At 36.3% G+C, this 26591-nt stretch overlaps 1 protein-coding gene across 6 annotated transcripts in view; it reads left to right on the top strand.

The window, feature by feature from the left end:
• The window catches only part of GLCCI1 (glucocorticoid induced 1), a 241277-nt gene that overhangs the window by 171916 nt on the left and 42770 nt on the right, over positions 1-26591 (top strand). For all 6 annotated transcript variants that reach the window (XM_089315691.1, XM_017344467.4, XM_017344466.4 and 3 more), the window contains exons 2-3: positions 1698-1849; positions 13573-13659. In XM_089315691.1, the coding sequence (XP_089171817.1) occupies positions 1698-1849; positions 13573-13659 (239 nt within the window). The remainder of the gene's footprint in view (positions 1-1697; positions 1850-13572; positions 13660-26591) is intronic.

The following is a 26591-nucleotide window of genomic DNA, read 5'->3' as shown; positions in this document are numbered from 1 at the left end:
GATTTTAATTTTATAGAGAGATAGTTATTGCACCTATACAGGGAAGAGAAGTAGGTGATTCTAATAGGTGGGTTGAACTGTGTAGAATGTCAGGAGATCCTTTTTACCTCTTGTTTCCATTCGCAACTCTATTTCACTGAATAATTTAGTTGTATCCTCCTAGATTTTACATCCTTCATCTATAAATGAGGAAAATGAATTAAAATATAAAGTTCTTTATACATTTTATTTTTGTGTAGTTGTGAACAGATTCATTAAGTATTTAATCAGACTTATTGCTCTGATAGGAGAGAGAGAGAGCAGCTTAGGGTGCCATTAAAGCAGAGGAGAGCTAGTATATCTTCAACAGAGATGGAAGGAGAGGGAAGGGCACTGGGGAAGCATATAGAGGCACTATGACATCTTAGCTGGTCTTGAAGAAAAATAAGTGCTTGTTAAGTGAACAAGGAAGGAGAGAGTTCTAGGAAACTCAGGAAAATAGAATGTATAAAGACAGGGTGGGTTCATTTAGAAAAAACTCAGGTCAGTCCTATCTGACACTTAGCATTGGTTTATGGAGGAGTAATACCAAGCTATTAAATATTGAGATATATGGGAGCCAAATTGAAGAAAAATTTATATCATACTAAAGAACATAGACTTTAAGTTGAAGGCAGTAGCTATCTATGGAAATATTTCTTTAGCAGGGGTGGTAAATAGCACTGTTGAAATAGATACAGAGAAAGCAAGAAAACTGACAGTTTATGTAAGACATGATGGGGTCTTTTATTTAAGATTTATTTATTTTTAAAGATTTATATATTTATTTGAAAGGCAGAGTTACAGAAATGCAGAGGCACAGAGAGAGAGAGACAGAGAGAGAGAGAAGTCTTCCATCCGCTGGTTCACTCCTCAGATGGCCTCAATGGCCGAAGCTGCAAAGATCCAAAGTCAGTAGCCAGGAGCTTCTTGTGGGTCTCCCACACAGGTGCAGGGGCCCAAGGCCTTGGGTCATCTTCCACTGCTTTCCCAGCCATAGCAGAGAGCTGGATTGGAAGCAGAGCAGCCAGGACAATAACCAGTACCCATATGGAATGCAGTGCTGTAGGCAGCAGCTTTACCTGCTGCACCACAGTACCGGCCCAGTTGAAAGTCATAGTTACAGAAAGAGCGAGAGAGAGACGGAGATCTTCTATCCACTGGTTCTCTCCCCATATGGCTACAACAACCAGTGCTGGGCCAGGCCAAAGTCAGGAGACAGGAGCTTCAACCGGGTGTCTCATGTGGGTGGAAGGGGCCCAAGTACTTGTACCATCTTCCGCCACTTTTCCCAGGCTATTAGTAGTGAGCTGAATCAAAAGCGGAGTAGCAGGTCCCAGACCAGTCTCCATATGGAATGCCTACAACACCACTGGTGGCTTAACCCACCACTTCACAGCTCTGGCCCCTGTAATACAGTCTTAATTAGAGGAATGAGAAAGGGGATGATAGGTAGATTTTTTTACAGTTCTGTAAAATGAATGGACTTCATAGAGTAAATGAAGTCTATTGAAATTTAACTTATTAATGCATTTTCCTCGAAAAAAGTTGCATAAATTTAATCAGATCATACAACAGATCCATTAGTGTAAATAAGATGACAGTTTACAAACCATGAGATATAAATAATATTGAAATTTATTTACTAACCACTAATCTTTTCTTTTTTCTTTTTATAGTGGACAGGCCAAAATCTCAGCAAGTTCGAACCTCTGCTACAATAAGGCGAACCTCCTCTTTGGATACGATAACAGGACCTTACCTCACAGGACAGTGGCCACGGGATCCTCATGTTCACTACCCTTCATGCATGAAAGATAAAGCTACTCAGGTAAAATTAAAATCGGGTTCATTAACCACAGTAAAAAAAAGTAATCACCTTTTCCCAAATGTGGACTATATCCAGCTAAAGAGGAAACCCATTGCTTTAAGTAAACTCTGTAATAACTGGTTTTTGTCATCTGGATTTTAAATGTTTTTAAAATCATTTGGCATTTGGCAAATATGACATCATGGCTGTAGAAACTTAGAGTTTTAAAGAGTTTCTTTCTAAAATTAAAATAATGACTAGTAACCCCATTAGAAAATGTAAGTATTTTTGAAGACATGTTTGCACAGTTCTTGAGAATAATTTATTAAATATTCATGACTTTGAAGGATTTTGTTTTTCCTATTTGAAAGCCTATGCTGAAAACCTTAAAGAAATAGAAAATTTACTGTTTTGTCACACTCTCCTTATATGTGGAAGCATACCCTAACTTTTGATTTATACAACTTTTCTCTCCTGTCAGAAAAAAATTTGAAGATGTCTTTATTCATAATTAACTGAGTTCTTGACTGTATCTTCGTAACAGTAGCCAGTCAGCATTAATTGGCATTGTGAATAATACTATAAATAGAAGATGTGGTAATTGGTCTTAGAGAACCTGAAACATAGTTTAGAAGATAAGACATAAATTTATAACGTTGATTATACAAAATGGTATATAATTAGATGTCAGATAAATGGAACATGTAAATGTGAGGGCCATCAAAGGAAGGAGAACATTTTAGAGTTGTGTGTCTAAAGAATGAAGAAGTAAAAGGAGGAGATAATTTTGGACATGATTTATGAAACCACTAATTCTCAATTTTTGACATTTTCTCAGGCAAGCTTGAAACCGTAAAATTAGCTGCTGCTTTATTATCCTTCACATCAGTTCTGCCTTTGTAGTATTTTATGCCACCTTAATCCTTTGTTTTCCATTCTTAATTTACTAAGGAGAAGTGTAAGTTTGATACTTCAGGCAGTGAGATTCTCAAATATAAATAACTAGCAAAACAGGACATGTTGGCCTGGACATTTAGAGAAAGAGATCAGAGCACAGATAATTCAGAAACATCTTTCTGGAGGAATTGGATTCACAATTGTAATAAAGGTCAAGCAACCAAGGATTTAGTATTTGAAAATGCGCACAAGGGAGAGAATGCTCTAATTTATTCATCTGGAAGCAAGGAGAGGAAGGAATCAACATTTATTAACTCTGAACATTGTGCCATTACACAGCTGGGGAAGCAGAAAGTCAGGGAAGTTAACTGACTTACCAGGGATCATAAAGCTAGGAAGTGTTGGAGCCAGATTTCTAAAGCAGATTAGTCTGTTGACCAATCTGAGCTTCGTTTTTATTACTACTAAAATGAGGTTTTTAGGATATATGGAATAGTGAGCCTATCACTATCTCACTTACCTAGCATATTAACTGGCACTGAACTAAAAATGGTAGCTATTTGTTTTAGATTAAAAAAGTATACACAAAAAACAACTTCTATTGAATGTATACTTTGTGTTGATACTATTCAGAAATACTCTTCTCAGAAACTCTTATGCATGTCTGTTTCTTTAACTGTAAATTTATTTAGGTTAATGAAACCTAATATATATGATTAAATGTGATAATATTTAAGAGTAAGCTGATACTCAGGTTACTAGAAGTAGACATCGACAAAGCCCACTTGTAATATTTGCAAGGCAAATAACAAAGACCCACATGAGTTATATGAATAAACTATTAAATATATTTTTTCTTATCACTTTGACAAATAAATCTTTGTATAGACTTGAAATTCTGGTTTAGACTAAGAATTCTTTGGTTACCTGCTAGAATATATCCTTATAGGCCAGGTCTATCCCATCTCTGAATCTAAACTGCATTATCTTCTACCTCACACTCTATACTTTGAGGTGACTTCATACTTGTGCTTAGGGACCCCACTCCCTGGATTCTCACATTCAGCTTTAACCCAAAGCCCCTCAAGAAGTGAGACTTAGCAGGTATGTTCTTGGAGATGTTGGAAGCCAGTCTTGCTGTTGTTTGCACATAGAATACTTGGTTCTAGATTACCCAGACCATAGTCTGTAGTGGAGCTTGGTCTTATGGTATACGTACCCTGTGCCCCAAGGTCTTTTTAGCCTACAAGTAGGGGTATGGCTGAAAGAGGCCAGAGCAATTCCCCCTAAATATTATGGTCCAGGATAGGGTCTTGTCTTGCCTGAATCTGGAAGTAGATCATTTATTTAGAAACTTGACATTGAAAGGAAGGCAAATATAGATCTCATTTTACAGTGAGGAACCTGATGCTTAGAAAAATAACGTGTTCATGGTTTTATACTTAAGTATGAAGAGAACAACCTTTGACTGATTCCAAAGGTTTTGCTTTTTCTCCAGCTTCTCACCGCCTTTCATGACAACTAATGTATGCAGCGTTCTTTGTGATACTTATTTCACAAGCATAGGAAATACTCTTATCCTTTATCATCTGTTAGTTTAATTGAAGATAATAAGAGATGAGCATGTGAGATGGCTTTATTATCACATCCATTTTTACCAGATTGACTCTTAAATCCTTGAAGAGGGAATGACTAGTTTTGTTTATGTATGAACTTTGCTAGAGGGATACTTAATTTACAGTAAACATCTGGGTCTGGACTCTCTGGTCTTGGTGGAGGGTGTCTCTAGTAACTTCTATTCATATTTCCATGTTTCATCTACTGTCATTATTGGGGGATAGAAACAAAGTTCTTAATATTGTTTAATCCCTTTAGAAACAAATAGCAAGGTGGATGTTTAGCCTACTGGTTAAGATGTTCCTGACGTACATTGAAGTACCTTAGTTCAAGTCCCAGCTCTGCCTCCTGATTCCATCTTCCTCCCAACACAGTCCCTGGGAAGCAGCAATTACAGCTCTGGTGACTGGGTTCCTGCCGCACATATCAGAGTCTGAATTACATGCCAACTCCTGGGCTCAGCCCAACCCATTCCTAGCCATTGCTGGCTTTGAGGAATGAACCAGAGGATGAGAGCTTTCTCCTTCTGTTTGTCTCTTCTCTCTGCCCCCTTAAATAAAAAAGAAGAAATTATGTGATGTTGTGAAAAGATTGTGAACTTGTGAGACAGATCTTGTGTTCAAATCAAGACTCAATATTATTGAATGTTTTGATATGATGAAAGTATTTTATGTATGTATGTACTAATATTTGAGAGACTGACAGAGATCTTCCATCCACTGGTTCATTCCCAAAATGCCTACAACAGCCAGGCCAGAACTGGCTCAAGTAGTGGGAGACCTAGATGGAGTTCCTAGCTCTTGACTGGCCTGGCCCAATCCTGGCTTTTGCAACCATTTGGAGATAAATAAGTAGGTAAGAAGATCTCTCTCTTTCTCTCTCTATTTTTTGATCTTTCTGTTGCTCCGCCTTTCAAGTAAATAAAAGTTAATAAATACTTTCAAAAATAACTTCATAAGCTTTCTAATGTTTATGGTTATATATAACATGTTTAGTATGTTTATGTGAAATGAATATGTTAATCAAGCTACTTGACATATATTACCTCACATTTTATTGTGAAAACACTTAAAATCTTCTCTCTTAGCAATTTTTTTCTTTCTTTTTTTTCTTTTTTCTTTTTTCTTTTTTTTCTTTTTTTTTTTTTTTTTGATAGGCAGAGTGGACAGTGAGAGAGAGAGAGAGAGAGACAAAGAGAAAGGTCTTCCTTTGCCATTGGTTCACCCTCCAATGGCCGCCGCGGCCAGCGCGCTGCGGCCGGCGCACCGCACTGATCCGATGGCAGGAGCCAAGTACTTATCCTGGTCTCCCATGGGGTGCAGGGCCCAAGCACTTGGGCCATCCTCCACTGCACTCCCTGGCCACAGCAGAGAGCTGGCCTGGAAGAGGGGCAACCGGGACAGAATCCGGTGCCCCGACCGGGACTACAACCCGGTGTGCCGGCGTCGCAAGGCGGAGGATTAGCCTAGTGAGCCGTGGCGCCGGTCCTCTCTTAGCAATTTTTAAATGCAATTATTTGTTGATTAACAACAGGAATTCATTCTGAGGCGTCATTAGGTGATTACATTTTTGTGTGAACATAGAATGTACATGCATATCCCTGGAGTGGTATAGCTGAGTTATCCATGGCCTCTCCATGCAATGAAGAGTTGCAGTAGACATGAGATATATAAGACTTTTGCCATCATAACACAGCATACTGTTTTATGATAAACTTCTTTTCTTTTTAAGTAGAAGGAGCAAACTAAAATAATGAAAGAAGTAGGAGTTTAACTCAGCAGTTAAGAATTCCATGTCCCAAATCAGAGTACATGGATTTGATTCCCAGCTCTTGCTCTCCACTCCAGCTTCCTGGTGGCTTCAACTTACTTTGAAATGAATGAAAAATAAGATATATTTGATGGATGGATGGATAGATGGATAGATATGTGAAACTAAAATAGAAAAATGGTATATGTTTCCAAGTCTAAGTACTGGCTCTATGGATATTCGTGGAACAGTTTTTTAACTGTTCTATTTGAAAATTTAAATAAAATGATAAAAAATTGTTGCTCAGTGAATTAACTGCTAGGAGGCCCAGGCTTCAGTTTCCTTTTTTTGTAAATCAAAATTAATAATACCCAGTTTGCACAGTTTTTTATTCTGAATATTAAAAGATAAAATTTATATTTTAAAGCCACTGAGAATATAATCATTGTCAGCTTATTGTTATTGGAAAGAAAAAGTAAAAATCAGTTGTGGAATTTAGTGTTTATTAATTTAATGTTATTTTATCCTTGCATATACAGCCTTTTTGAAATGTATTACCAACTCTTACAATTTAAAAGTTAAGTATGCTAAAATCAGGCAGTAGCAGTTCCTCAGTCTTTGCCCTAAATTGTAAAGTACAGTTTCGCAACAAATTTTAAATTCTCTATTTAAGTGTGTTTTTAAATGTGAAAGTAATAAATAATGTTTCTAAAATGGTCAAACAATAAAAATAGTATACCTAAGCCGCAGAAATCAAAGGTGTTTCCTCCGACTTCCAAGTGTAGTCATCATTCAGGCTGTTCACAAATATTGTCTGTCCCTCTCCTTGGCACATGGTAGGATTGATTGTACTCTGCCCATTTGAAGATAGATGTGGCTTTGCCAAATGTGTGAGAGTTGGTGTAGGAAGAAACTGTAGAAAGCTGGTAATTTCTTTATGACTAGTGGAATTAACAGTATTCACTTCCATTCTTTCCATCTGATCACTGACAGTGACAATTATAGCCTTCTAATAGACCTATACACGTGATATTAGCAAAAATTAACCTTTGTGGCTTTTAGCCATTGGGTTTGAAGGCTGAGTAGTTATTGTCATGTAATATCATTTCAGATGTCTATGTGACATACTACCCCATTTAGCAAGTTTTCAGACCATAGTGTATTTTTTTTCTTTAACTTTGTTTTGCTTAAAACTTTTTAAAGGTACAATGTGAATGTAAAATAAAAATAGAATGAAAGAACTAAATACTAGAAAGGTGTTTTCTTCCAAGTTTTGCTATTTGCTTGGTTAACTTTTTGGCTTAACCTTAAATGAACTTTTTTTAAAAAAATATACAGTCTTACTGTCCTGTTATCATTCTATGAGTTGTGTAGACTTTGCCTTTTATTCTGATACAGATGAAAGCAATGTTCTCTGTGTGATTAGTCCGTCCAAAGTAACCCTGTGACAGATCACTGATACCTCAGCCTTCCCAAGTTTCCTCTTCTGAAATGTCTAGTAAACTAGAACACTTAAGGGTGTTACCATGCTGCGGCTGATTCCAATTAACAGGCTTTCTGCAAGTTAGTGTATTGGGTCTTAGCAAGAGAAACCACCTTTTTGAACAAGAATTAGTGCTTTAGATTAGATTTACATTCCTAATAAATGATAGATGTAATGTTTTTATAAGTAATTTGGAAAAGAAAAGGATCATTTGCCTAAACACAGATTTTTTCACATTGGATTTTTCCAGACACAACCCCTAAGTCAGCATCCTATTATAATGCCTCATAAAATCTCTAAGCTTCTTACTTCTTAGAGTGATGCTTGGTGATACCTTTGTAACCCTTCCAGTAACTCAGAATATTTTTAACTCTTCTAAATTAAAAGAAATACTCAGATACATACTTTTAGGTTGTATTTAGTTTTTTTTTTTTATAATACATATTGATAATAATCCATGTAACTGAGAAGTGCATGAACAATAGCTACTGACTCATGGGTTGGTTCCTTAATCATTAACAAGTTTTCTGGGGGAGTACGTGTTTTAAAGAATTTTCTAAATCTTACGGAATAAATTCTTTTTTAAAAAAGTTTATTTATTTGAGAAGCGGAAATAGAGAGAGAGAGAGAGAGAGAATCTTCGATCCATTGGTTCTCTCCCCAGATGGCCTCAACAGCCGAAGCTGGGCCAGACCAGTGCCAGGAGCTTCTTCTGGGTCTCCCCATGTGCACATAGGGGCCCAAGCACTCAGACCATCTTCTGCTGCTTTCCCAGGCACATCAACAGGGATCTGAATCAGAATTGGAGCAGCTCGGATTCCAGCCAGCACCCATATGGCATGCCAGCACTACAGGTGGAGGCTTAACCCTCCAGGCCACAGCACTGGCCCCAGGAATAAATTCTTGAAACAAAGATACATAGAGATGGAATCACACTTTATATCATATTTCTGACTTGCTTTTTCCATTAATTTTTTTTTATTTGAGAGACACAAAGGCATACGGGGAGAGAGAGTGATTCATTCAGTGAATCACTCCCCAAATGCATGCAACAACTGGGACAGGCTGGACCAAAGCAGGGAGCTAGAACAATGGAAGTTGATGGTTGTTTTAGTGGATGCTCTGGACTTGTTCTTTACTCTGATGGTAGTTTATTTACTGGATATGATATATTGTACTTTGCATATGTCAAACACATGTGATTGTTTTGCTGACTTTTCTTTTTCTTATTTTAGTCAGAAATGGGATACATTTTGATTCACTTTTTATACATGATGAATTTCTTTAATAGATAACTTAATATTTGTTCCATGATAATATTTATGTAATAAATCTTATTAGTTAATGAGGTTTTTAAATACACAATGGCAAACAAAGTGTTAGTATTTAATATTCAGAAATAAAGTCTGAATTTTTTTCTCTTTTCAGTATAATCCTTAGGTTAGTATTATACTTGCTTCTTAGAAAGATTTTGCAAGATTCACTTCCTCTGTGCTCTAGCATGATGTAAATATCTGAATTATCTGTCACTTGGGTCAGAAAGAATTTTATATAAATCTTACTATCCCTCATATGTTTTAAGATTGTAACTCTTTAGAGAAGTCTCAATTACTTTCATGACTCTTGGTCTTTTTTGGGTGGTATCAGAGATTTAAAAACTTACATTCTTTGAGGACTGACACATGGATGGTTAGATCTTAAATAAAATTTTGTTTGTTTCTGTATCTAGAGGTGATGTTTCTCTTCATAATCAGAGTGGTAAAACTGGAAGTTTTCATTTATATTTCTTTCTATTTGAGGTACACTATCTATTCCTTTGATTATACTCCTCTGCAAATGAGTATATTCATATACAAAACATGCCAAAAAGTATATTAAATAGCTTTAAATTTTTTTCTTCATTTTATCAGGCTTCAAGTTTAGGGAAATTTATAATCTTCCCAATATGCTAGAAATCTGTGTATTTTTTAAAAAAAGTGAAATTAACATTTAGCGTTTAGCTTTATCCAGTATTCAGTAAAGTCTTAAAACTGAACTAAAATACATAAATTCTTTGCTAGTGAGATTATATTAAAATACTTAACCTTTTCCACTGTTCCTGGAAGGAACTTGTTTGGGGTGGAGTTTAGTCAAAGGAATAGATGTTTTACCTCAGTAGTAATAGATACAAACGAGAGCTTTCAGTTTCACCTCTCTGATCTGAAACTCACTTCCTAACCAAAAGTCACACTTGCTGAAACATTTTGGAAGTGGGGTACTAAATGAAATGAAGCAAGTCTTAGTATTTGACCATCTTATCCTCTTATATTGCATTCCAGGGCCCTAAATTGTTACTATGGAGCTTGTTCCTTACTGGCTGCTAAGTAAATGCATACACAATCACCTTTACTGTCACCCATTGTGTGATTATTAGACAGAGTATTATAGAATCCCAAAGGTGAATAGTTCCCATCAAAATAGTCATTTTACTGTTTTATGAAGTAACATTTTTGGTTCCTAAAGGGCTGTATTCAGCTGCATTGATGAAAACATTTTAGTCCATGACTCAAATATTTAATATTTTATTTATCAACTTTAAATATTGTCTCTAAAATTACCAGGAATTGAGAATTCTACTTATTAATTTTAAGAGGTGATGTGTTCATTTGGATCAAAAGTAAAAGATATGTAGTGAAGGACCTTTCAAATACTCCTGTTAACTTTCACTTTTCCTACTTTAAAGAGAAACATGTAACTGATAACAGAATTAACCTGTTTTTCTTCATCTACTCTCCATACCTTTGCCCTTTAAGCTTGCTTTAAGTAAAATTGTGAAATAGGTCATATTTATTTCTGATAGTTGCTCTTACTTTGGTTCCCTGACCTTTGTTGTCTGGTACATTGGTTCTCAGCTTGTTCTGTTTCATAATCTGTCAGTTTTCCATTGGAAATCTTGTGGTAGTATTAAGTTGCATTTAATGAGAAATGCATGTGTGTGTGTTAGAAGTATAAATTAAGTGTTAATATTATAGAATTAAGATTACAGTTTAGAATTAAGTCATCGTTAAGTTATAAGAGAGTAAACATTAAACTTCTCAAGGTATTAATAGCTATTTTGTATAAACTAATGAATAAATGAATGATATAAGGGGTACCATATTGTTGGGAAACAGTATAAACAAAGTGATAAGTTTTCTGAGTTATTGGAATTCTTGGGGAGATAATTCTAGTGCCTATTGCAATGAGGATTATATACAATAATCCATTTAAGCTTCTTGGATGGTATCTAGGACATAACAGATGCTGATAAATGTTAGCCTCATTTGTATTTAGAATCCGTATCTTATTGTCAGCAGATTTAAATGTAATAATACTGAATTCAGTGGGCAGAAAAAGTCATTATTTTTAGTACCAACAATTGATTAAGCAATTGGAAGGAAATGATATACAGATGGTGGAAATAACCCCAAGAACAGGACAGGTCTCTGAAATTCAGTGAAGGATTCCTGGTAGGTCAGGATTCATTCAGTGAAAAGTAGCTATTACATGTCTACTGTGAAAACTTAAAAATAAGAAATGGTTCTTCAAATTAGTAAGACCACGTGCAAGAGAGTACTGTGTACTTTAGAACTGAGCTGACTTAAGGAGCACAAAACTTGATACGTAATTGGAGCTTGATAAAAAAATTTGAGCATATAATGTTGTCACTGAATCTTTAAAAGCCGTTAAAAAACCTCTAACTGTAGGTATATAAACAAAATGCAGTCTTAGCCTTCACAGTGTTTTTTTTTTTTTAGTGTTTTTGACTGTTTTCTTTTTTTTTTAACGTTTATTTAGTAAATATAAGTTTCCAAAGTACAGTTTATGGATTACATTGGCTTTCCCCTCCCATAACTTCCCTCCCACTCACACCCCTCCCATCTCCCGCTCCCTCTCCCATTCCATTCACATAAAGATTCATTTTCAATTATCTTTATATACAGAAGATTGATTTAGTGTATATTAAGTATATATTAAGTAAAGATTTCATCAGTTTGCACCCACACAGAAACACAAAGTGTAAAATACTGTTTCAGTACTAGCTATAGCATTACTTCACATTGGACAACACATTAAGGACAGATCCCACATGAGAAGTAAGTACACAGTGACTCCTGTTGTTGACTTAACAGTTTGACACTCTTGTTTATGGCGTCAGTAATCTCCCTAGGCTCTAGTCATGAGTTGCCAAGGCTATGGAAGCCTTTTGAGTTCGCCGACTTCGATCTTAATTCCGACAGGGTCATAGTCAAAGTGGAAGTTCTCTCCTCCCTTCAGAGAAAGGTACCTCCTTCTTTGATGGCCCCATTCTTTCCACTGGGATCTCACTTGCAGAGATCTTTCATTTAGGTCTTTATTTTTTTTTTTTTTTTTCCAGAGTGTCTTGGCTTTCCATGCCTCAAATACTCTAATGGGCTTTTCTGCCAGATCTGAATGCCTTAAGGGCTGATTCTGAGGCCAGAGTGCTGTTTAGGACATCTGCCATTCTATGAGTCTGCTGTGTATCCCGCTTCCCATGTTGGATTGTTCTCTCCCTTTTTGATTCTATCAGTGTTAGCAGACACTAGTCTTGTTTGTGTGATCCCTTTGACTCTTAGACCTGTCAGTGTGATCAATTGTGAACTGAAATTGATCACTTGGACTAGTGAGATGGCATTGGTACATGCCACCTTAATGGGATTGTATTGGAATCCCCTGGCATGTTTCTAACTCCACCGTTTGGGGCAAGTCCGATTGAGCATGTCCCAAATTGTACATCTCCTCCCTCTCTTATTCTCACTCTTACATTTAACAGGGATCACTTTTCAGTTAAAATTTAAACACCTAAGAATAATTGTGTGTTAATTACAGAGTTCAACCAATAGTACTAGAACAAAAAAAAATACTAAAAGGGATAAAGTATTACATTGTACATCAACAGTCAGGACAAGGGCTGATCAAGTCACTGTTTCTCATAGTGTCCATTTCACTTCAACAGGTTTCCCCTTTGGTGCTGTTAGTTGTCGCCAATCAGGGAAAACATAGGATATTTGTCCCTTTGGGACTGGCTTAATTCACTCAGCATAATGTTTTCCAGATTCCTCCATCTTGTTGCAAATGACCGGATTTCATTGTTTTTGACTGCTGTACAGTATTCTATAGAGTACATGTCCCATGATTTCTTTATCCAATCTACTGCTGATGGGCATTTGGGTTGGTTCCAGGTCTTAGCTATTGTCGGTTATCTATAATTCCACTGTTCCCAAGCTAGTCCTGTTTTTCTTGTGGCATGTTATACCATTGTGGCATGAAATACCATTTCATATTTAGTTTGACACTTCTCTTTAAGCACCAATATTCAAATATCCACAGTTCTCTTTGGATTGGTAACTTTGTTACTAGTGTTTATGTGAGGCCGGCGCCACGGCTCAACAGGCTAATCCTCCGCCTAGCAGCGCCAGCACACCGGGTTCTAGTCCCGGTCGGGGCGCCGGATTCTGTCCTGGTTGCCCCTCTTCCAGGCCAGCTCTCTGCTATGGCCCGGGAGTGCAGTGGAGGATGGCCCAAGTGCTTGGGCCCTGCACCCCATGGGAGACCAGGAGGAAGCACCTGACTCCTGCCTTCAGATCAGTGAGGTGTGCAGGCTGCGGCGGCCATTGGAGGATGAACCAATGGCACAGGAAGACCTTTCTCTCTGTCTCTCTCTCACTCTCTCTCACTGTCCACTCTGTCAAAAATAAAATAAAATAAAAAATAGTGTTTATGTGAAGATATCAAATGTTTTAAGCAAGGTGATAACCTTGGTTGATCATATCTAATTTAGAATATGACATGTTTTGGACATTTCATATGGTTATGAAAATCTTAGCATTTTTAAACAATTTTGGTATAGCTCCCTAACTAGTGTGTCTTAAGAATTTGAAATATATTTCAGTTGCTTGAAATAAGGGGATAGAGACACAGCTACTTATTTTTTTATATTTCCTCTCTTGTTTTAAAGACACCTAGCTGTTGGGCAGAAGAGGGAACAGAAAAGAGGTCACATCAGCGTTCTGCATCATGGGGAAGTGCTGATCAACTGAAAGAGGTAAGTTAGTTTTGTTTCTTGTCTACAACCTGTTTAGGTCCTAGCAGACTGTATTACTACTTTCTGAATATCGTTTTTATTTTTCCTACCCTTACATCTTTCAGAGTCCAAGAATTGCGTTCCTTTGTGTTTATTTTCAATCTGTCTCTGGTATAAACACTGTTAAAAGATATATACATACCTTATGTATGTAATGATCACTACTTTATAAGAGAATCAGTTGAATTGATTCAGCTTAAGTCGTGAAATGGGTTGCATATATTTAACTCAGAATTATGCTACCTTATTTTTACTCTGCCTTCTGAACAATATTAATTCTAAATATTTAAAATGCTAGCAATATGCAGTTTTTTATTCTCCAGAGTAACCTTCAACATTTCTTTCAAATGTTTTTCATTACCATAATTTGCAGACCTTTTAGTATCATTTTCATATATGCATTATGCTACTTCAAAAAGATTGTAGAAAAGTAGAATTAAAAGATAAGTCTAGTTTGGTACAAGAAAATTTTGAAATCCATGCATAACTTTTCACAATATATATTTTCCTTGAACTTTTTTTTTTTAAGATTTATCTTATTTATTTGAAAGACAGAGTTAGAGAGAGAGGTAGAGACAGAGATCTTCCATCTGCTGGTTCACTCCCTAGATGGTTGCAATGGCTGGAGCTGCACTGATCTGAAGCCAGGAGCCAGGAGCGTCTTCCAGGTCTCCCACGTGGGTGCAGGGGCCCAAGTACTTGGGCCATCCTCTACTGCTATCCCATGCCATGGCAGAGAGCTGGATCAGAAGAGGAGCAGCCAGGACTAGAATCAGCACCCATATGGGATGCTGGCGCTTCAAGTCAGGGCTTCAACCTGCTGCGTCACAGCACCGGCCAGTCTATGAACTTTTTAAAGGCCCCCATATGCATGGATTTCAAAGTTCTTTGCACTAAAATAAAGTTTGAATATATTTTCTCACAAACACTTTCTTTAGTAAAATATCTTTAATTTATATTACAGTAAAGGAGTAAAAAGATCCTAGGTTAGTGAAAGTATAGGCAAGGGCTTTATCAAATGGAAAAATGACTATTTCATACATATGCATAAAATTTCAAAGTAATTGCAGAACATTAAAAACAATAGTAATACAACAGCCTTGGGTTTTTTTTGTTTTTGTTTTTGGTTTTTTTTTTGCTATTTTTTTTTTTTTAACAGGTAGAGTCATAGACAGTGAGAGAGAGAGATAGAGAGAAAGGTCTTCCTTCCATTGGTTCACTCCCCAAATGGCCGCTATGGTTGGCGCTGTGCCAATCCAAAGCCAGGAGCCAGGTGCTTCTTCCTGGTCTCCCATGCGGGTGCAGGAGCCCAAACAATTGGGCCGTCCTCCACTGCCCTCCCAGGCCACCACAGAGAGCTGGACTGGAAGAGGAGCGTCTGGGACTAGAACCAAGTGCCCATAAGGGATGCTGGTGCCGCAGTTGGAGGATTAACCAAGTGAGCCACGGCACGGGCCCCTAATACAACATTCTTAACCATTAGCTTGACAAAGGTGTAAAACAAAATTGGAAAAAAGTGTATTTGCAGCGATATGGATACACAGAGGCATTTCTTTCTTGTTTTTGATTTTTTTTATATATTTTAGTTCCCTCATATAAAGGATAACATGATATTTGTTTTTCTGTTTCCTCCTTATTTCACTCAAGACGATGTCCTCCAGTTGCACTCATTTTGCTGCAAATAGTAGAATTTTATTCTTTTTAATGGCTGAATACTATTCCATTATGTATAAACATAAACCACATTTTCTTTAACCATTCATCTGATCAGGGACACCTTCACTGATACTTTGGCTGTTGTGAGCAGTGCTGCTATAAATATGGTGCTGCAGATATCTCTCTGATACAGTGTGTTTCTGTATTTTGTGTATATACCCAGAAGTGGGAATGCTGGATCATATGGCAAGTCTATTTCTAGTATATTTAAAAATCTGCACTGTGTTTACCACAGTGGATGCACTAATTTACCTTCCCTCCAACAGCGTGTAAGTATTCACCATTCTCCACATCTTTACCAGCACTTATTACTCTTCTATCTTTTGGGTTTTACCCATTCTGACAGGGATGAGGTGATATTTCACTGTGGTTTTGATTTGCATTTCCTTGACAGCTAATGATATTGACCATTTTTGCATATATTTGTTGATTGTTTGTATTTGCTTCTTTTTAGAACTTTATATTGAATTCCTTTGCCCATTTCTTAACTGGGTTGGTTTTTTTTTTATTGTTGAGTTTTTAACTTGATGATGAATTCTGGATATTAATCCTTTGTTGGATAGGTAGCTCACTAATATTTTTTCCCATTCTGTTGGTCCATAGACTTTTTGAGGTACCCTTATATATTGTGTCAGTCTGAGTAAATACAATTTATAAACCTGATTTTGCCTATTTCTGTATAACTTTTTGTAGCTGCTTTATGTTACAAGTGTGGGTAATCCGTGACTCCTTTTTACCCTACCCACAAACACACGCACAAGATCGGTTTTTCCCAGTAGCAATAAAAAAGAAATGAAATTAAGCCTAAAATAGCCACACATAGCATAGGATGTGAATAACAAAATTGAACTTGAAATTTTGTCTCATAATTAAGTATATTCTCAAAATCATTGCCAAGATTTGATGCAGTTGTACTGTAACTAGACTACAGTGACACATGATACACACTGTTAAGAAGGAATGATTGATGGGATTCTCCCCAGAAAGCAACTGTAAAATTGGACAAAACTTATAAAAACCACTGTTTCAGTGCTCTGGAAATTAATAATAAACATTGAGATCTTTATTCATTAAACTAGTGATCTTAAGGTGAGAATAGTAATAAGTTTGTGGTGTTTTTTCTGTTGCTCTTTGCCTCCCCATTTCCTCATTCCCAGCTCTGTTGGTGTAGCATTTCAACCAGGATTAGGCAGGCTTTGAAAACCAACAGCTTTGCCACCTGAACTGCAGAAGGATCGTTTGATATGATATATTATAGGTTAAAATAATAATCTTAGGGGCAAGTGAACTGGGAGGCCCCATGACTGTACCAGTGTGAGGTTATAATCCGGTTTGGGCCATGCAGCAGACTTATGGACTAGTGGGGTTTCATAGACAGTTCATGGGTCTTGATAAGTTCCCTACACAGCCCTAGTTGACAGGAGGCTGTGGACATGCACAGCAGAAAACAAGGTGGACCCAAGCCATCCTTGATCAGTTGTGTCTTGGTAGAGATTCAGTGGAGATTCAACAGGGGTAGTAGAAATGAAGCTGGGCACAAATTTGTAAAAGACCTGAATTTTGAATGTGCTCATCTTGCCAAATACAGATTATAACAATAAGAAGTGAAATCCTTACTGGTTTCAAATGTTTGGGGAAAACTTCTAATTAGTCTTTGACTTAACACCAAGAGTAAGGCTGGCTTTTAAAATCTAGACTTAAAATAATGGAGTAGAGACAGTGGTGGCACATACAGACTTATAGGATATTGAGTTACTAAAACAAACAATTAAAATAAAAAAACTTCAGGAGGAAAATCAGAATCTAGAGTTGGTAAAGTATGTTATCTAAAGTGTCTATTCAAAAGAAGTTTGGAGGTATGCATAGAAGGCAAAAAGGTGTGGCACATATTCAGGAAAATGTAGAAACCATATCAACTGATAAGCATCTTGGTATGTTGTATTTAGCAGATAAAAACATCAAAGCAGCTATTATAAAATTTTGAAAGAACTAAAGGAAACTGTTTAGAGGATTAAAGGAGGGGTTGGTGTTATGGTGTGGCAAGTTAGCTGCAATTCAGACTCCGGCATCTCATGTGGAAGCACCAGTTTGAGTACTGACTACTCTGCTGGGCCTCTGCCCTCCATGTGGGAGACCCAGGTGGAGTTACAGGCTCCTGTCTTCTGCTTGACCCAGCCCTGGCTGTGTGTGGCCATTTGGAGAGTGAAACCAATGGAAGATCTCGCTCTTTTTCTCTCCCTATCTCTAATCTCTCTTTTACTCTTGTCTTTCAAATAAATAAATCTTTAAAAAAATTTTATTTAAGGTATATGAAATTCATGTATTTCATATATACAGATTTATGAACAGTGATACTTCCCACCCTACTGTTCCTCTCACCAGCATTCCCACCCTCTTCCTCTTCCCTCTCCTAGTCCCACTTTTAATTTTCACAAAGATCTATTTTCAGTTTACTTTATACTCATAAGATTAACCCTACACTAAGCATAGTTCAACAAATAGTATGAAGAAAAAAGCATTGTTCCTCAATAGTAAAGACAACGGTTGTAATGCTCATTGAATCTCAAAGTGTCAGTTTTACTCCTATACTTTACATTTTAGGCACATTATTAGTTATCACAGATCAAGGAAAACATATGGTATCTTTCTTTTGGGAACTGGCTTATTTCACTAAATATAATGGTTTCCAGTTATATCTATTTTGTTGCAAAAGACAGGATTTAATTTTTTTACCAATGTGTGGTATTCCATAGTTGTAAATATACCATAATTTCTTATTTTTAAAGATTTTATTTATTTGTGATGTAGAGTTACAGACAGTGAGAGGGCAAGACAGAGCAAAAGCTATTCCATCCACTTGTTCACTCCCCAGTTGGCTGCAACAACCAGAGCTGAGCCAATCTGAAGCTAGAAGCCAGGAGCCAGGAGCTTCTTCTGGGTCTCCCACATGGGTGCAGAGGCCTGGGCACTTGGGCCATTTTGTGCTGCTTTCTCAGGCAGTAGCAGAGAGCTGTATTGGAAGAGGAGCAACAGGGACTAGAACCAGCTCCCATATGGGATGCTGGTGCCTCAGGCAGAGGATTAACCTACTGTACCATGGTCCCAGTGCCCCCCTCCCCCAATGTCTTTAACCACTCATCAGTTGATAGACTAGAGTTCAAGTCCTTTGCCCATTTCTTAGCTGGATTGTTTGTTTTATTTTTGTTGAGTTTCTTAAGCTCTTTATAGATTCTGAATATTAATCTTAATCAGTTTCATAGTTTGCAAATATTTTCTCCTATTCTGTCAGTTGACTCTTCACTTTGCTGAGTGTTTCTTTGGCAGTACAGAAGCTTTGCAGCTTAATATAATCCCATTTTTGAATTTTTCTTTAATTGCTTATGCTTCTGGGGTCTTTTCCAAAAATTTTAATAGTTTTTTAAATAAGGAAGCCCTGCATTTTCTTTTTCTTTTTTTAAACATTTATTTTATTTATTTGAAGGGTGGGGTTACAGATAGACAGAGACAGAGACAGAGAGAGGTCTTCTATCCACTGATTCACTCCCCAAATGGCTGCAACAGCTGGAGCTGGGCCAGGCTAAAGCCAAAAGCCAAGAGCTTCTTCTGGGTCTCCTATGTGGATGCAGGGGCCCAAGAACTTGGAACATCCTCTGCTGCTTTCCCAGGCACATTAACAGGGAGCTAGATCAGAAGTCAAGCAGCTGGAATTCAAACTGGCACCCACTGTGTTTTACCTGCTAAGACACAGTGCTGGCATAAATATTATAACATTGCTTTGTTAGATATATAACCTATAAATGAAATATCTGTGACAATAGCAGGGAGATGTGAGAAGATGGACATAAATTGAAATGTAATTTCTGTTTTACTGAAGTGTGTATTATTTTGAGGATTGTGATAAATAAAGATATATTTTTTAATCTGCTATAGCAATTTCTAAGTTGGTGAGAAAATAATTCCAAAAATATTAAACCCAGAGGAATTAAATGGTACACCAAAAATATCACAAAAGAAAGCAGTAAAGGAGAAGAGGAACAAAAAATGTGACACAAATAGGAAATAAATAAGAAATTAGCCTGTGTAAATCTAGCTATATCAGTAATTTCATTAAATGTGGATGATTTGAACATTTCTACTTGAAAGGCAAACAGTGACAAAATGAAGTAAAAAAAAAAAAAAGATAAAGCCAGCATTGTGGTATAGCAAGTTTCCTTGCAATGCTGGCACCATATATTGGAATGCCAGTTCAAGTTCTTGCTGCTCTGCTTCTGGTCCAGCTCCCTGCTTATGTGTTTAGTAAGGCAGTGGCAAACAGCCCAAGTACTTGGTCCCTTCCACCCATGTGGGAGATCTAGATGGAGTTAAGACTCTTAGCTTTGGCCTAGACTAGTCCTGGCCATTGCAGCCATGTGGGGAGTAAACTAACAAGTGGAAGATCACTCTCTCTCTCCCTTTCTCACTCTTTTTTCACTCTGCCTGTCAAATATATAAATCTTTAAAAAATAAAATAGAAGAACAGCACTTAGCTACATGCTATCTTTGAAACACTGACCATATATTCAAAGACATAAATTGGTTGAAAGTAAAATGATGAGAAAAGATACACAAAGAAAACAAAAATGCCAAGAGAGCATTGAGTTATTAATATCAGGCCAAATAGACCTTAAGACAAGATGTACTACTGAAGACAGTTAGGAACATTGCCTAATGACGAAAGTCAGTATGTAAGAAAGACATACTTGTGATTAATGTGTGTGCATCTATACACATCTATACGCATCAATAATGCATATGCATAACAAGTGTTACAAAGTGCCTGAAGCAAAAACTATAAGGACAAGAAACAGTTCTGCAGTAGTAATTGATTTCAACATCCCATCCTCAACTAGTTAGACAGAAGATAGGCAAGATGATAGAAGATTTCAAAAACAAAATCAACTTGAGCTAACTAGCAAATATTAGAAACTATCTAGTAACTGCATAATACATGCTCTTTTTAGCACATTTGAAACATTCTCTATGTTAGACTGTATGCTGGACAATGAAGTAAGTCTCAATAGATTTCAAAAGATTGAACTCATGTAGCAGAAAAAAATCTTAGCCGTTAAAGAATAGTTTCATAATAACCACAGGTAGATTTTAATACATTCTTATCTGAATGCAAATGAAAACTCAGCTTATTAAAATTTGTGTGCGGCTAAAGCAGTGCTCCAAGGAAAATCTATATATAAATTTTATATGAGAAAGAAGAAAAAAGTCTCAGATCATTTACCTAAACTTCCATCTCAAGAAACTAGAAAAAATAGCCACCCAGACCAATAGCAAGCAGGGATAATGAGGAATATAGTAGAAACAAACTAAGTAAAAATACTTGTGAAAAATCAATAAAATGAGAAGGGCTTTGCAGAGTCAACAAACTTGTAACTACTCTGGTCAAAAGGAAAACAGAGGAGTAAAGTAGGGGTATTAGGAATGAAACAGGGGCCAGCGCTGTGGCACAGCAGGTTAACACCCTGACCTGAAGCACCTGCATCCCACATAGTTGCCTGCTCTTTGACTGTTCAAGACCTGGCTGCTCCACTTCCTGTCCAGCTCTCTGCTATGGCCCGGGAAAGCAGTACAAGATGGCCCAAGTCCTTGGGCCCCTGCACCCGTATAGGAGACCCGGAAGAAACTCCCGGCTCCTGGCTTCAGGTCGGCACAGCTCCGGCTATTTCGGCCAGTTGGAGAGTGAACCCTTGGATGGAAGACTCTCTCTCTCTCTCTCTCTCTCCCTCTCCCTCTCCCTCTCCCTCTCCCTCTCCCTCTACCTCTCCCTCTCTCTCTCTCTCTCTCTTTCTGCCTCTCCTCTCTCTGTGTAATTCTGACTTTCAAATAATTAAATAAATTTAAAAAAAAAAAGGAATGAAAGAGATGGCATCACTACCAATTTGGTAGAACTTATTATGAAAGAATATTATGTATAATTCTGACATCAAATTAGACAATTGAGATGAAATAGACATTCCTAGAAAGACACAAATTCCCAGACAGATAAGTTACCAAAATTATTTAAAAACAAATAGAAATATGAATAAACTTGGAATAAAGACATTGAATTAATTTTTAAAAATGTCTACCTCCCCCCACCCACCCACACACACCCAGGGTCAGATTTGATTAATTTTATCAGATGTTTTAAGAAGAAATAATATTACTCCTTCGCAAACTCTTTCAGAAAATAAAAGAAGGAATACTTCCTGATTCAGATTGTAAAAGTAGCAAAACTGCCTTTATTCAGTTAACATGTAGAAATTAGTAGGGAATACATAAATATATAACTAGAACTAATAGTCCAGCTATATTTCAGGATACTAGAACATATATAGAAATCAATCATATTTATATGTGTACATTGTATTTAACTACAAACATTATAAAATATTATTCATAGTTGCATCAAAAGGATTAAAATATTTAGAAATAAATTTAATAGGAGTAATGCAAAATTATTTACTGAAAAGAAAATGTTGCTGGATGAAATTAATGATACAAATAAGTGGGAAGACTACCTTGTTCATGAATTGGAAGAATTAATTTTATTAGTAGTAAGATGATAATTTTATCCAAATTGTAGATTCCTTGATATCTCTATTAAAATTTCAGGGTTTTTGTTTTGTTGCAATTTGATTTTTGGATGAAATTGACAAGGTAATCTTTGTATATATGGAAATGGAAAGGACCTCAAGTAGCCTATATAATTTTAGAAACAAAAGCATTTGGTGGAATTATAGTACACTATTTCAGTACTTCTGTAAATCTGTATTAATTTAGTTATGGTAATATTGCCATAAAGGAAGACATGTAGATAAATAGAACAAAAATGTGAGTCCAGAAATAACCCTTATATATGTGGTCAGTTTATTTTTGACAACAGTGTCAACACAGTTGGAAAGGACAGTCTTTCTAACAATTGATGCTAGAATAACTGGATATCCTTTTGTAAGAAAAAAAAGGCTTAATTCTGTTAGTTTAATTCAGAAAAATTAACTCAAAATGGATCCTAATCCTAAATACAAGCCCTAAAATCAAAAAGTTTATAGCAGATCTTCACTTGGCAAGGCATTCTTAGAAACAACACCAAGGGTAAGAGTGATAAAAGCTGGATTAAAATTAGCATTTACATTTGAAGACACCAATAAGAGAATGAAAAGTCAAGCCACAGACTGGAAGAAATATTAAATCATGTATTTGATAAAGGGCTTATTTATAGATTATATAAGAAATTTTGGAAATTAAGTAAGTCAAGTAAATGAGTAAGTCAGTGTTTTACTTGACTAGAAGTGTTTCACCAAAGAAGAGAGGTAAATGGCAAATGACTACCCCAAAGTTGCTTAATATCATTAGGCATTAGACACATAAATTAAAAACCTGTGAGATACAGCTAACAAACCAACTACAATGACTAATTTAAAACAAAGGTAATACCAAGTGTTGACAAGGATTTGAGGGATCTGGAACTCTCCAACTGTATTGCTATTTTAAAATAGTACAACCACTTTAGCAAACAGTTTGTTTCTTCAAAAGTTAAACAGAAGCTTAGCATACAGCTGAGCAGTTCCAGTCTTAGGAACTATACAGGAAATGAAAACACATGTCTACATTGAGAATTGTTGATGAATATAGATAGCGTTATTCATAATGGCCAAAAACTGGAAATTTCCAAATGTTTACTATGGATAAGCAAAATATACTATATTAATCCAATGACATACTAATTAGCAATCAAAGGAAGCAATATACTAACTACTGATACATACTGTACATGATATAAGTTTTTTCTATAAAAGGCCAGATGGTAAATCTTTTAGGCCTTGTTGGCCATGTGTCTCATGAACCCTGTTGGAACAATTCAACCCTACTCTGCTTTTTAAAGGATAATCACAAAAATACTTTATGATTAGCTCCCTCTGTCCTTACTCAATTTTCAGAGAGAAATTCTTCTACCTTTGGTAGTAAAACAAGAATCTGATCACTCTTAAACTTCTGTGGTTTCTTTAAGTAAACAAATACTTTTCAATCTTCAAAAATAGTTTCCATCTTCTTTCATGGTTAAAGCTACTTCCTCTCTCTCAGATAGGGCCTACCACTCCTGGGTGAATTAGCATAGGTGAAGGATGAATCCTGGGAATTTAAATAAAATGGAACAGTTTGTCTCGGTCATCCTAGCTTACCCTCTTCAGTATTTTTCTAGATTGTTCCATTAAGATTCTTCTGTCTTCTAGTGAGACAAAGAATAAATTACATCTTCTCAGCTGTCTTGATTTGATTTTGTCCTATGTACAACCTGAAAGTGTTAGCCAGTTACTGTTTTATGGATGCTGGCACAAGGATTTATGGTTTAAAGACAAGGAACTAGGGCTGGGTAAAGATGCCTGCATCCTCTATTGGAGTACCCAGGTTCAATGCAAAAATCAACTTCTGGACTCCAGCTTCTGTTAATGCAGACCCTGGGAGGCAGCAGTGATAGTTCAAGTGATTGGGTTCTTGCCACCCATGTAGAAAGAATTGGACTGAGTTCCCAGCTCCTGGATTAGGCCCAGCCATGCCCTGGCCATTACAGGCCATTACAGTACATAGAAGGACTTTCTCTCTCTCTCATTCTCTCAAAAAACACGTAATGTTTTTGAAAAATAACTTCAGTATTCATAGCAAAGCAAATATATCATATTAATATCAATTCCCCTGGATCCCAAGACCCATAGAGGTGATTGGGAAGCCTATATGGATGCCTACTCATCCAATAGATGATGTTACAGAAAAACTATGAACTTAGGGAAGCTACTGTTTTATAGTCATCAGTGAGCAAGCTTTCTCTTTCTCCCAGAGGGATTGTGAGTAATAATAGTGTAGAGTTGTTTGGGCTTTTTGTTTTTCTGTTTTACTGTTCTAATTTTAATAAAGTTGAAAAGGATAGGTTTACTATTCTTAAGTCCTTTAGTGGAAAGAAGGAAGTATCATGTTTTGATTGTTTATCTCCCCAATAAACCTCATTAATGGGATAAATTTTCTTAAATGGAACATTGTGGAGCAGTACAATGACATGATTGGAGATGTTTTTGTCTTTCAACCAAATGTGATTGCTAAGTGTTACTGACATGGTTTCCTTTGTAAAGTTTCTTCCTTTCTAAAGTAAAGCTTTAATTTCAGTAAGAGTGGCCCTTCTGTTCTAGCACTTGGTTAACTTTTTATATTTTACAATATACTTATAATAAGGGAAAAACTTTTTATGAACCTACTAGGTAACAGTCTGGAGATTTTTAAATTATCTCTTTGGAATCAAAGGCATTACGTGGTAAGTTTAAAAAACATATTATTTATCCAGCAAACTCTCATGTTTAAATTAAATAGAACTGAAAATGTCTTATCAATTTTTTCTGCTTTTAAAAATTTAAGAGATCAAATAGGAACTTTTTAAAAAAGATTTGTTTGTTTATTTGAAAGGCAGAGTTAGAGAAAAAGAGAGAAATCTTCCATCTTCTGGTTCATTCCCCAAATGATTGCAATGGCTGGGGCAAGGGCAGACCGAAGCCAGGAGCCATAAAATTTCTTCTGGGTCTCCCACACAGGTGGCAGGGGCCCAAGGACTTGGACCCCCTGGATTGGAAGTGGAGTAGGCCGGGACTCAAACCAGGACTTGTAAAGCATGCGTGCCTGCTAGCCTTGAGGGCAGCAGCTTAATCCACCACACCACAACGCCATCTCCTAATAAGAACAGTTTTTAAGGTTATGCAAACTGCTCATCAAAAATTACAGAAACTTACCAGTACAGTTAGTTAAGTGCTCCATTAGATTTTTGTTCCTTCTCTTTATTTTAGTTTCACAGATTATAATATCTCCAACATTAAGAAAGACAGTTACTTTATGAAGTGTTTGGGAACCTGAGCCACTACATAGTGTCTGACAGTTATTTGTAGTTGAACATGAACAGTACTGTTTCAGCAGCCTTGCTAAGTATAATAGTAAGAGGTTACAAATTAAGTATTAAAGAGCTGGGTTTGTCATTTATTAGCACTTTCACATAGGGAAAAATGCTTCATTTTTGTACAGTTCTTCATATGTAAAATGAATGTGATAAATCCTAGGAATCAAGTGGGTTTGTGAACATTAGTCTGTTGTTAAAATCCCTCTGTTGACAGTTATGCCTTATTAATAGTTATTTTATATGTGAATGAAAATTCTCTAAAAACTAGTTTGTGGGAGTGAGTTTTTGTGTGTGGAAGGGATAGTGCTATGTTCTTGGATGAACAGGTTTACATGAGTCTGCCTATGCACATGGAGAGGTTAATGGGCTTGCAGGTAACTCTTGCATTTTGCATGTGTGCTATATTTGCACATATTTGTGCTCTCTCTGCATGTTTGTGCTTTCTTGTGTCTGTTAATGTTAGCATAAGGTTTTATGGAAAGCAAGTAGTTCATCGGTGTTTGCCCATTGATACTTCAACAAAAAACAAGAAAACATCCTTCTGCCTGCTTATAGAAAAAAAGAAATTTTAATTTTTATTTTTAGAAGTTTGAAATTTTTGTCAAGGGATATTATATGTGGAATTTGTTTTTAACTTCAGTACAGAACCTTTCTTTTGAGATACTTGATCTTTATAAGCATTAATTTGTTATATATTTCCTGTTTCTTTTTTTTTTCATATATTCCCTGTTTCTATAAAAGACAACAACCTGAGATGTATGGTTACCCAAAGTATATTTTCAGAAAAATTATGTGGGTTAATCTTTAGTAGCTGGATTTTTTTTTGTGGAGGGGAGGAGAAGTTATATTAATTTAGTTCTTGTCAATTTTTTCAATTTTTTATTTTCATGTGTCCTTACTTTTTTTTTTTTTTAAGATTTCATTATCTCCTTGTAAATTTTTTAACCTGATTCTTCAGGCACTGGCCAGTGCTATTAGGAGAGCAGACCCTGGAATTACACTGTCAGAAGTCAGACTTGTTTTACCACTTATCTGTGCAACTTACAGCAAACTTGTTAACCTTTCTGCCTCTTATTTCCTCGCCTCTAAAATGGGGATAATAACAATACCTATTATTGTTGGCTTCCACTTTTGTGGAAAAATAAGTTATTTTATTTTTATAATTGTTAGGTGTCTACTTTTGTAGAAAATAAATGAGATAATTCACATGACT

This window comes from Oryctolagus cuniculus, chromosome 16, assembly GCF_051225735.1.
Source record: "Oryctolagus cuniculus isolate XC-2025 breed Fujian yellow rabbit chromosome 16, ASM5122573v1, whole genome shotgun sequence".
Lineage (NCBI taxonomy): Eukaryota > Metazoa > Chordata > Mammalia > Lagomorpha > Leporidae > Oryctolagus > Oryctolagus cuniculus.
The sequence above is the reverse complement of the archived record's forward strand: the minus strand, read 5'-3'. Positions and strand labels throughout refer to the sequence as shown.